At 42.3% G+C, this 12,752-nt stretch overlaps 1 protein-coding gene across 3 annotated transcripts in view; it reads right to left on the bottom strand.

Annotated features, from left to right (window-relative positions):
* Positions 1 to 12,752, bottom strand: part of ACSS3 (acyl-CoA synthetase short chain family member 3) — a 73,170-nt gene that overhangs the window by 40,191 nt on the left and 20,227 nt on the right. For all 3 annotated transcript variants that reach the window (XM_083400963.1, XM_083400962.1, XM_083400964.1), the window contains exons 6-9: positions 10,758 to 10,838; positions 10,093 to 10,188; positions 8,185 to 8,336; positions 5,913 to 6,016 (exon numbers count right to left, since the gene is read on the bottom strand). In XM_083400963.1, coding sequence (XP_083257089.1) covers positions 5,913 to 6,016; positions 8,185 to 8,336; positions 10,093 to 10,188; positions 10,758 to 10,838 — 433 coding nt within the window. The remainder of the gene's footprint in view (positions 1 to 5,912; positions 6,017 to 8,184; positions 8,337 to 10,092; positions 10,189 to 10,757; positions 10,839 to 12,752) is intronic.

Below are 12,752 nucleotides of genomic sequence, written 5' to 3'. Positions count from 1 at the left end.
TAGTGGGGGGCCAATACAGTCATAATGGCTAGTGGCCAATGTAGTTGTTTTGACCAGGTGTTTTATTTTGTTTTGTTTTGGAGAAAGGAGCTAAGCATGTCTAGGTCCTCCTCTGTGAAATGGGTATTTTGTAGTTCCCACAGCAATTTCGACAGCTCCCTGCTCTAGCCTACTTGGTTTCTTGCTCTCCAAATCTACTTTGATAAAAGCCTGCCAAGTAAAGAACTATTAGTAACTTTGTTATCACTATTGAAAAAGCACTTTGTGGACTCCAGTTAATTCTGTTACACATACAAGCTGTCAGAAATCAGGAGAGCTAACGGCAAGAAAATCACTACAACAACTGCAAAGCAATGATTCTGTCAGCAAAGGCAATAAATTATTATTGAAAGTCATATTTTTAAAGGCTATATACACAGGAAATCTCACAGGATTCCTCACGAGCCAATAATCAAAAGATCTCAAATATTAATAAAGGTTAAATGTACCAAGAGAGACTAAATTAGTGTGCTGTCTATCCATTCACTAAAACAACATACTTCTCCAATGTCATTTTGTTTCATTTCCTTTCAAAAACAAATTCCATTCTCTAGATAGTAAAAATATCCAAACATAGCTACTCTATAACTGAATATTCTTCAACTATCTGTACAAAATGTTCTATTTTTAGTATTCAACATACCTGAGGGCACCAGTGCTATGGCTCTCTGATCCACTTCTATGGCACCCGTGAAAAATCAATAGGAGGCTAACTCATGCAAGAAATAGTTCTACTCTCAGGGTACTGCACGGCAGATATGATTTTTATAGTAAGTACCATAAATTTAAGTGCTAATTTTAGTGGGCTCATAAGCTGCTGAAACTAGTTTTCCACGGATCAGTTAAAACAGGAGAGCATTTCAGTGGCAGACCTTTTTGTTTCTGTACGCTTCCTTGTGGATTTAGTCATTTTACGGGGGAATATACTTCCAACCTCGCATGAAGACTTGCTGTACCAATACAGAAATGCTTTGGGATGGGGTTGGTGACCACTGCAACATTGATGTATAAAGGCAAAGGTAAAGGGACCCCTGACCATTAGGTCCAGTCGTGGCCGACTCTGGGGTTGCAGCGCTCATCTCGCTTTATTGGCCGAGGGAGCCGGCGTACAGCTTCCAGGTCATGTGGCCAGCATGACTAAGCCACTTCTGGCGAACCAGAGCAATGCACGGAAATGCCATTTACCTTCCCGCTGGAGCGGTACCTATTTATCTACTTGCACTTTGACTGGCTTTCGAGCTGCTGGGTTGACAGGAGCTGGGACCGAGGAATGGGAGCTCACCCTGTCATGGGGATTCGAGCCGCTGACCTTCTGATCGGCAAAGCCTAGGCTCTGTGGTTTAACCCACAGCGCCACCCGCGTCCCTACATTGATGTATGCACAGGTGTTATTACTAGATATCGGAGGCACAGTGTGGGCAGGGTGGGCTGTCACCCCGGGCACAGTTTTTAGGGGGGCACTTTCCTCACGACACCCTGCCAGCCCACAGGGTGGCACATGCCCTGTTGCCTCCTTCTCATGCCGCCCTCAAGCGTGATTACAGCATACGCACAATTTTGTTGAATGCTCATGGAATAAAATGTTTTATACTGTTACCCACTATACAGATTGAGAAAAATGACCTCAATGAAATCCCGAAGGAAGCAAAACTATAGTTCCGATCCAGCTACTTTGCTTAAATCGCTATGGTTAGTTGAAATAAGCAGGATTTAACTTGGGCTGGTTTTTCTGGCCCCCGTTTCTGTCACTCACTTTATGGAGCCTTAGAAAAGGCCTGCAGAACAAACTGACAAATCAAAAGATCACTACAAGAGCAGGCTAGTCACCATGCAGAAACATTCGTCCTTCTGAAGGATAACTCCCTACTGTACAAGTAAGGTTTTTCAAACATAGAGATGATCATCTGTGTTGGGGGAAATGCAGTTTTATGCTGTAATATACGAAAGGCCGATTCTTCTGTCACATTACTGGCAGTTTATATGCACACCTACTGCACAAACCGTCTATCTGCTGTGCAGAAAACACTGCACACCATATATTCAGATCATCTCCAGTACAAAGACCCATGTGTATCTCCACATACGGATAACATTATTTATAAAGAGGTCCTGATTGTGCATCATTTTCCAGCAGAGGGGCCATGTGCATGCTCCTTAGAGCCAAAAGGCCAGGTGTTTGCCTGGGAGTCAGGGAGTCTAGCAGAAGCAGGCTGGATGCAGTTGAAGCCCAAGAAGCAAAAGCGAGAGGATGTTCCAGGAACATTAAAGGTCTGAAGGCAGCATCCTTCTGCCTCACTGTGTAAAGCAATAGAACATCTGTCAACTGAACGACGGGATCTGTTCCCTATTGATTGGTCCTTTGCGGTATCCTTCCACATCAGCCAATCTGTGGAATCTGCTAATTAAGTTGAGCAAACCTTATAGGAAAAATAGGGAGTGGGGGGAGGCAACAGGGCTTTTTTTTTTCTCCATTCCCATCCCTACTTTCCGCCTTAAAACATGGAAGCCCTCCACAGATGATCAAGCTGTATATCCATTTGCTTTTTAATCGAAAAAGTCTCAAACTGTAATTTTGTACATTTATATCCTGTTCTTCTTTCTGGGTGAACCAAGCTCCCTTCTTTCATAGCATGCATGACTCCAGCACTGCCCCACAGAAGATGTAAGGAAGAAGCAAGCAGTCAGACAACTACTACGTTGTAGGCAAGGAAAGGCATAAGAACTACAGCATTCTCCTCAGACTAAGGGAGAAAGAATCACCTTGGAAATCTCTCCCATCATTTACTTCCAGTATGTATCAAGCACTGCATAATAAAGAAACAATCTTTTTTTTTTCATGCACATGATTACAATATGTGTTTCCCAGTTTTAATTCAATCAAAGTATCTTATTAGCTTCCTCTGTTGCAAATTTTTATAATGCTGCACAGTGGACATTAGATGCAAATTGATGTTACAAAAAGTAATTGCATCTCTCATTTACAATTTAATCGTGTCCAGAAAACATTGTTTCTACTTTAGTCAGACTAATACCATAAAGATGAAAAAGACTGATTGGGCTGCTAACTATTTTAGTTGGGTAAAAATTATCTACAGCAGGGATTAGTGTTTTATAAACTGCTTCTTGGCCTCTCTGCAACAAAGGCTCCGCTGTGGCTGCCTTAAATCTTGCAAAGGATTATTCTTTCTATAAAAGAGATTCATGGAGCTTAACTCTCAGTTCCCTATTCTCAAATCATCAGTAAAACCATCTACTTTACCCTAATGAGGACTCCAGTCTCTGAACTAGAAAAAAAAAAGTGTTGCCAGGCAACACGAATGACATCAGCAGCCTGTAACATTTTCAGAGGAAATATATAAAACCAGAGGCTGTCACAGCTTCTCTCGCTTATGGAAATAAGATTTAAAAAGTGACCCCTCCAACCCAATTCTTCTAGTGGATCTTAAAATAACTTTTGAGATCAAAATCATGTCTGAATGTGATTTAGCTATTCCTTTCCCTGCAATCAGAGTAATGACATAATGGCTAGGAAGAAGGGCAGAGGCAAGAGGAAGCGATTGAGCTTAAACAGTTGAGAGGAACTGAAGAGATTCCTGATACATGCTTAACTTACATGCAGCATCAGAGACAAGTGAGGTGGAATGGATACAATCCAATCTCACAATTGTAATGAATAAGACTGGCAGAGTGTGGAGGGGAGATCTTCAGAGGGATGGGGAAGACAGGCTAACACTGAAACTCTACAACTGGCTTAGGTGGCACTAGGGATGGAGGAGAAATTTAATACAGTTTGTACTCAAAGGTAAACCTACTGATTTCACATTTTCCAAAAATAATTCCCAAACTGAAGCTCCACCATCCATAAAAGCACAGCCACCCACTTTTCTGAATTTTGTAAAGCAGTTCTTCACTGGGGTAACGTTTACAAAAAATGCATATACTAAGGTAAAGTGTTTGTGAATGCATATATTATTGAAAGCAACATACAAAAATGTGTATAGTTTCTGTGTTAGGCCTCATTCCTCTTTCCTTCTTAGTTTTAAGCTGCTAAATTAAATAATTGTTTTATATAAACCTATATGGATTTTTGTTGTTGTTGTTTGTATTTATTTACTGATACTGCTTCATATATTTTTTTTTCACTTAATTGTTCACCTGATCTGTTGTGAACCTCCTAGGGTACAACTTTGTGGGAAAGTGGCAGACAGACGAACAGATGGTTTGCTATAGAGTCTATGCAATACAGAAGAAAGAAAAGTACATGTCTGGTAGGAACACAAGCAGCTTTCTCATACCAAGTCATCCCTCAGGTCCATCACTGGTAGCAGCTCCCCAGTATTTTAGACTAGGGATTTTTTGCAGGGCAAAATATGTCTGGAGATATTATTATAGCCCATCGTTCAGACAAGAGATAGTAGGGAATTGCAGCCAATATATATTATGCTAGCTGAATTGAAGGCAAAATTATCACAGACACTACTACTAAATCATTTTCTAACATTTTTTTCCTTTACAATTGTGGCTCCGCTTTCATCAAAAGTAATCAGGGTGCGGGGGACCAATTCTTCTTTTCACTGAGTTTATGGCTCTAACGTTACACTGCTCCTGTGTGCAGACCACTTGGAGAAACGGGTTCTTTTTATTTATTTATTTATTTGCTTCCAGCCAATATATCATCACCAGAAGGAGAGGAGGGATCGGGACTAGGAGGCAAAACTTAAAGTTGGAATTGTTTGGCGAGATCCTGGGAAGGCTCTTCTGCCTCAGTAGAGAAAAAGAGATCAAACTGCTGAATTTTCAGGACAGGAGGAAAACGAACTGGGCCCAGCTGCTGCAGGCTGATTGGCACTGAGAAATCCAGAAAGGTGCATCAGCTGAAAAGCAACTCCAGCTGAGCAAAGGGTTGAAGCTGTTTTCTGTTGTGGTGACCCACTTTCAGAATTCTCTCCCCAAGGAAGCATTCCTGGCACCTACTTTTATGTCTTCTTGTCACTGAGTGAATATATTTTTATTTCCCTAACCGTTAATCATCTGAAGAGGCATTATCAGGAATGTTGACAGTTTTTCCTGTGCGTTCTTTTCCTTTGTGTATTGAAGGATGAGAGCCAGAGGAATATACAGAGCCCAGTCAGTGTAGCAGTAACAAGACTTTGAACCAACAGCAGGTGGGAGAGAATTTAAAGCACCAGGAAGCAATGGGAATGTGAAGTCTATCTACTGGGGTAACATATTTGCTAAACATTTTAGGATTATTAATCCAGATCCAGATTTCACCTGCAGGTAGACCAGTTTGGCAAGTAAATGGGAATACCCACCTTTCTATCTCCTGGTTTCACCATGAGGTCAGGTGAAGTATCTTCATTTCCTTGTGTGGTTTTTATTTCAAGTTAGGTGGGAAAAGAAAGTGGGATTTGCAGCAGCAGCTAATTGGTGGCTGCTTCAAATCCTGCTTTCTTTGCCCGCAGGGGCAACAGAAGCAATACAGAAAGCCCTGCAAGCTAAGTTCCAATCAGTTGGTCGGTGCTTCCAGCAAGCCCCATTTGGGGCTGCATTCACTTTCTTAATAAGTAGAATGATGCATGTCTTTTTTTCCAGTAAAAGAATAGTCAGATAATTCCCAGTTCCAAAATAAACCAAATAGCTCAGTTTTGTGAGAACAGAAACTAGAAAAATAGTAAGAGGGGCCCGAAATGAAATTAGGAGGAGAATAAGTTAAACCACAGCCATGGGAGTCCATGGTCAAATGAGGAATAAATCCCAACTATTTTCAGCTACAATGAGAAATTCACAGAAGAGCAAAAAGCTCCACATATCAATTGGCTTGAAAACAAAAACTTTATTCGGAAAGGTGGCTATAAATGCACAGAACTCACCAGTTTGCCACCAGTGATCCAAAACCGGAACCTTGAAGATTTTCTTGCACCATTCTAACGTATCCACATCACAGCGTTCACCAGCTACAAAGAGTGTTCGGAACCTGTTTCAAATAAAGATTATTTTCAGCAAGTCTCCACAATATAAAAAAGATAAGCACACTAAGGTAAGTGTTGTGTGCGTGCTTTGAAGAATAAGCTATGGACTTTCCCTGTTGATGAAGCTGATTTAACAGACAGCTGAAGGGAGCTCTGAGGTGACTAGCATGCACTGCAGTTAAGCAGAAATAGCTGCAACACTTCTTAGCTGAGAAAAATCCGTGGTAAAGTGGGTTCTCTTCCAGGGGCATGACTGAGACAGGGCATTTTTTCTGCTTGAAGTGAAACAGCAACTTAGCAACCGCCTCCCCAAGAGCACAGAACCAAGACTGGCCAAGTTAATTTGGTGAAGGAAGAAGAAAATCCCCCAAACTCCTCTCTGTGAGAGTAAAAACACAGCAAATAAGAATTTGCTACCCTTTCAGGACACTCAATATCAGCTGCCTGAGTTGACTGCCCTACTCTTCCTAATGGTAGAGTCAGCCCTACCCAGGAAATCATTGCAGTACCAAATTCATTGTAAAAGGAGGATCTCCCCAGTGCAGGCTCTGAGAGGGGTAGAGAAAGAAGCATACAATAGGGAGGTTTCCACAAACTCTTCATGGTAGAATCCTGGGAGCTAAGCAGTAAATAAATAGGACCATTGACAGATATATGAGAAATGACAATGGCATGTGTCTTACAAATGGCAAAAGACACTTGCAAATTATAAGGAGGGAGACACATAGGAAACCTGTCCATAAAATGGCAGAATAAAACAGAGAATATGTTATGTCAGCAACTGAACAGCTACAGATGAATTATGCAGAGGAGCTCCCATAAATATTTATTTTTTGTTTGTAGAACAATGCATACTAGGTTTAATGTGATAAAAGGCATGTTCAAACCTATGCAAGTCGATCTCTTCTCTCCTTGCTACAGCATTTTGGCCTCTTCAGCACTTTATTTATAAGACAGGGCCACCTCATTGGCACTTTGGAAGCTACACAAAATCCTACCTCCACTCTGGTAAGCAGAGATGCTGAGGAATCATTACTATTTAAGCAGCAAACAGTACAGTCATAAATAACATAGCTAGAATTCCCAGTATATCTTCTTCAGATTGTAGTATCTGTAATAACTAAATTCCACAACAAACATTCATAACTAAAAACAGCTGGCCTGTGATGCCTTAAACCAGGTGGGGAAACTATGGCCCTCCAGATGTTACTGGACTAAAGATCCCATGATCCCTGACTGTTGACCCTGCTGGCTGGGGCTGAGGGGAGCTGGAGTCCAGCATCTGGAGGGCTAGCAACTCCCCACCCTTGCCTTAAAGGGTAACATAATTTCTGGTATGAGGGCTAGTAGTTTGGGGTAAGTGTAATATTGGTGAGTATCTAAATAATGTGTTAACAAGGATTTATTTAGCCGAGGTTTTGTGTATGTACATTCAACACACTTTCACTTTATTGTTTGGAAATTACAGCTGAATCATTTTTCCCCTCAGGCTTTTATTGTCTGAGGACTGCAGGGTTTCTCATCTGAACATTTTTGTAAAAAACAGATGGTGAGTCATCATATGCAGTGTTCATATGGGGGAGGGGAGAGAAAAGAGATTTCAGTGTAAAATAATGGGATATTTTAATTTTTAAGAACAAGCCTGAGATATATTCCATTCTGAACCCACCTCTTGGACTGCCAAACTACCAGTTTTGATCATTTGTCACTGCAAAGGTTCATAAGGTCATAGGCTCTGATGGCTGGTTACATCTTTCTCTTTATTATAACAAATATTTTATGGTATTATTGTATTGGAAAGTCTTTATCTCCAAACTAGAATTTGAAGCCGACTTCATGTCATGATTTCCAATTCTGCTTTGTCAGCAAACCACGGCTTGTGCAAATCAAAGTTTGACCTATTAATACGTCACAACACATGATGGGTTGCTCAAACTAGTAATGGAGGAAAGGATGAAACTGGTGCATTATAAGGGAGAAAGGAGGGAGAATGCAAGCTTGAAACACTGCAACGATGGTTTGACCATTTGTATGTACCTATGGCCATAGTATATATGCACACACAAAACCTATTTGTTATAGCATCTTTACAGCTGGCTGAACTCAAGATATACACTTGGGGCATATTTCTGATAGTGAGTAAAAACAAGCTTCTGGCTTAATCTAAACTCACCTTGTCAGGCTGTGCTGTTTCCCCAAGTTAGCCTCAGGGTCCTGTTGACGGATTGCTCTAATTGCAGTCGGTGCAGTAAACAAGGCTACGACTCCATGCTCTGCGAGCACACGGAAAAAAGCTCCAGCGTCTGGAGTTCCCACCGGCTTTCCCTACAAAGAGATTTGGGAGGTGTTTTTAAAGTTGTCGTTGGGTAAAAGTGTTCCATGAGTCTTCTGCGATTTGAGTCCTGAATGTAACAGTAGTTATCAACTTGTCAGCAGTGTATTCAAGCAACTGGTAAATTGCCTTTATACAACTAGAAGGAAAGCATCCATTTGCTGCTCCATTAAGGGCTTAGTTCCATCTTATGGTGCGCTCAGAAATGCACTACGTTCAGATACGAAATGCGTCTAAGATTTCAATTTCTTGGCTGTGTCAGCACCAATGTTTTCTTATTTATTCACTTACATTTCTGTTCTCCAAGACACTTAAGGGGGTGTATATAGCTGCAACACCATCAACACCACTTTAGCCTCACAAGGAGTTGTCTCTGAATTGTTCTGGTATGTGAGAAGTAAAACTAATCCTCCCTTGGCTATCTATACACAGCTCTTCGAAAACAAAGGAAAGCAACAAGGAATTAATATGGGATTAAACAGCCTGACCCACCGGGTTTTTCTGTCTTACAGGAGCAGATCCTTAACAAGCTGTGACTTCCTGCATCTCTGAACTCTGCTAGGAGACTAGCAAACATAATTAGCTAGATGCAACATTCAATTTGCGGTCTGAACATACAGGAAAGCACCTGCTCAAACCACTGGCAGGACTTTGTAGAAAGCTCTGAAAGGGGGTTGATTCCCCACCCCTCATCCATACACAGTAAAACAGCACATATGGGATGAAGAGCTTCCACACCAAATTTCTCCCAGATATCTAGAAATAAAGACGCTATTTTGCCTCGATAAGTCTCCTGTTGTAAGGATGGAAGGAAGGATGTGAAACTGGACAGAATGCGCACTTGAGAGAACAACTGTTGCAGGCAAGCAGCTTCCGGTTCACTACACTCCTGCATATTGGAGCTTAATGTACTGTGGGAGGGAAAAGACAACCAGGGAAAAAGATCACTGAACACCCATCCCAAAGCTTGCATCAAGCCTGGCTTAAAGATCAAGAACACAGTACTTCACAAATATGGATGTGAAGTCTGATGTAGCCTCCTTGGATGAAGCCAGGAATGTATGTTCAAAAACAAGCCAATGCACCGACAGTAGACATTTCCTGCACACTGTATGCATGGGTTTTTAAAAGCAAATAGCAGGAATGAATGCCCCAGCTGAGACTGCAACCCCATAGTGGAGATGGGTGGTGGGGGTGGTTTTAACTCTTTGCCACCTGGTGCGGTCAAAATCCTGATAGCCCACATGTGCCCACTATTGGAAAAAGCTCCTATTCGTGCCAAAGAGTTTAAGCCTCCTACCACTCAAGACTTGATTCCAGGTTGGCTCTCAGTATGTACAGTTTAAACAAACCTCGGTTTCCCAGATTTGAATGCAATGGGAAACTATGGTTTTAGTTATAACCAGAAGCAAAGATTTCCATTCTCCTCCTCTAGCACACAGAAGAGGAAAGGTCCTCAGGCTCACTGACTGACATAGTGGGAGGCTATGGCTTTCCACTGCTTCCTGATCCAGGAGAGCAGGTGACTTTCCAAGTTCTGTCTCCTTTGGGTGGGTAGACCTTCCCTGGCTACTTAAGAACCAGCTCAGTCCACACACGAGGCTGCAGAAGAACAGTCAAGTCAAACCCATGCTAAACTTACATAACAGTAAAACATGCATAGGTGTTCTGTTTTTCCCCCAGAATTCTCCGAGAGCTTATTTAGCCTATAAAAGTAATTAAATAACAGACATTAGAATAAACAGTCACCTCGTATAAAACCGTTGTATTCCCGTGCAAGAGAGGTCCGTAACAGATATAAGAATGGCCAACCACCCAGCCTAAATCAGATGCTGCCCACCAAACCTAAAAGAAAGAAAGATTTTATTTTTGAAGTATAAGCAGTTCTTCATAAGCATGAACTAGGTGAGGCTGTCCCTGAGGTTGTTCCAGAAGCAGCAGCAAGTGCAAAATGCTGCAGCTTGACTGCTAATTGCAGTGGAATATTGCTACCATATGACACCGTCCTGGAAAGACTCACACTGCCTATCAATTAGCTACCAGGTGGCATGGGAGGTGCTGGCACTGGTGTTCAAAGCCCTATACAGCCTGGAACTAGGAGAGCTAAAATATTGTTTCACACTGCACGACAGGGAAGGCCTTCTACAGAAACCATGTAGGATTCAGGCCTTTAGTGTGGTGGCACCTACCCTTCTGTTACACACCAGACATGATATCTGTTATCTTTTTGGCACCTACTAAATGCCTTCCTGTCCCAACAAGCCTTTTAAGTGGAGATTTTAAATTCCAGTTTGAATCTCTGCAGTGCACTTGAAATAGTTTTTAAATATGCTTTTTTAAAAAATTGTTAAATCACTTTGGGATATTTCACAGGAAACAATTTATAAAATGAAAAATAAATCAATAGAAGTTACCTCTTTAGATTTAAGGCCGTATACTGCTGACATGGTCCAGTTTAACATAACGGCATAGCCACCTGTTGGTCGAACAACACCCTAAGTGAGAAGCAATGTGAAATTAAGATCGTTTGTAAATAAATTATGCCCTGAAACTTCATCCCATAAGGAAAATTACTGTTTCCATAATTTAACGTTCTGAAGCAATTAGCAACTCTCTCCTTAGCTCCTAGGAGCCCTTCAGAATAGCAGAAATAGCCTTTACTTTTAGATTTTATCTCTGCAACGAGGAGGTGTGGAATGCTGTTCTTTTAAAATAAAAGCGATTGCTCTTTGCAATTTGGTTTATATCCTATATATTGTGCTGAAACCAGATAGATGCACTGCTCCTGACCCTAACACACTTATAAAGAACATTACAAGATTTATGCTGAACCTCGGGTAACTGAATAAAAACTTGTCGTTTTCAGTCCAAATACTACAGAGAACATACACGCCCAGATACTGATGTTTTCAGAAGAGTTCTGCTTGAATCCTTCCAGATCTCACAGTCCACATGTGAGAACAGCAGAGGCTGGAAAATCCACGCATCTGGCTTGTCATGGTCTCCACTTGGGATTTCTTAGAGAGAGGAAAATTCACTACTTGCCTTTCCTTAGAACACTGTCCCTAGTTTTCCTGATTTTGTGTTACAGTACTTAAAAGGATAGGGACGCGGGTGGCGCTGTGGGTAAAAGCCTCAGCGCATGGGGCTTGCCGATCGAAAGGTCGGCGGTTCAAATCCCCGCGGCAGGGTGCACTCCCGTTGTTCGGTCCCAGCGCCTGCCAACCTAGCAGTTCGAAAGCACTCCCGGGTGCAAGTAGATAAATAGGGACCGCTTTATAGCGGGAAGGTAAACGGCGTTTCCGTGTGCAGCTCTGGCTCGCCAGAGCAGCGATGTCACGCTGGCCACGTGACCCGGAAGTGTCTTCGGACAGCGCTGGCCCTTGGCCTCTTAAGTGAGATGGGCGCACAACCCTAGAGTCTGGCAAGACTGGCCCGTACGGGCAGGGGTACCTTTACTTTACTTAACAGGATCTGGCTTTGGATACTACAGGGAGCATGATTAGCCAGATACATAGCAGAATGTCTTGCACATCTAAGTTGGCACTGCTTCATTCATGGGATACAGACACATTTATTTTCTCAGTACGCTAAGGTCTTCCCTCAGAAGTAGGCACAGAGGAAAGAGACCTTTTTGGCTATGGCATCTCACTCGTAGTCCTCTTCCCAGCAAGGTTTTCCTGGCACTTATGCTCAGGTTTTTCTCTTTTTTCTTTTCAAAGGTGCCAGGCAAAAGCACCCCCCTACTCGCCAAGCTTTTAGTCTCTGATGTATTTTTTCCATCCGCTGTGTTTACTTTCAGAAATGCCTTCCACTGTTTATGGTGTCCCTATTAGTTACTGTAAACCTTAGTGGGGAATTTTGAATCAAAGGGCAGTATAGAAATGGCTTAAATTAAATAAATAAAACTATCTGCCCCCCCCCCCGATCCCTGCATGAGATGGTGAGAAGCCTCGCCATCCACTTGTGCAAGTCATTTGCAAATACAGCTGCTGATGCCTCTTGTTAACTAAGGCTTAAGGTGGGGGAGTCTCCTCGGCCTGAGCGCCACATCTGGGGAGAATCCCAAGGGCCAGACAGGAGGGCCAGGAGGGCCGCACTAGGCTCCTGGGCCTGACGTTCCTCACACCTAATCTCAGGCCATTCTCCATCTCTCCTCATAGACCATTTGCTAGCAATCCCTTTCCTCATCTAGTCTATTCAAGTTAGCTATATGTTGCTGTAAACTTTCCTCTTGCTTCTTGTTTATGTGTGACACACTCTCTTTTGATGTTGCTTCTTCCCACACGCTATTCCATATATTTCATGTGGTTTATTTCATCTGCTTCATCGATTTCATCCAAATGCCATCACAAAACAGGAGCTTAGTTCTTTGATCTTATCCTGATCCAGCACAACACAGGACCAAA

This window comes from Podarcis tiliguerta (assembly GCF_965153285.1).
Source record: "Podarcis tiliguerta genome assembly, chromosome: 10".
NCBI lineage: Eukaryota > Metazoa > Chordata > Lepidosauria > Squamata > Lacertidae > Podarcis > Podarcis tiliguerta.
Note: the sequence above shows the minus strand (reverse complement) of the source record. Positions and strands in the feature narration are given on the sequence as shown.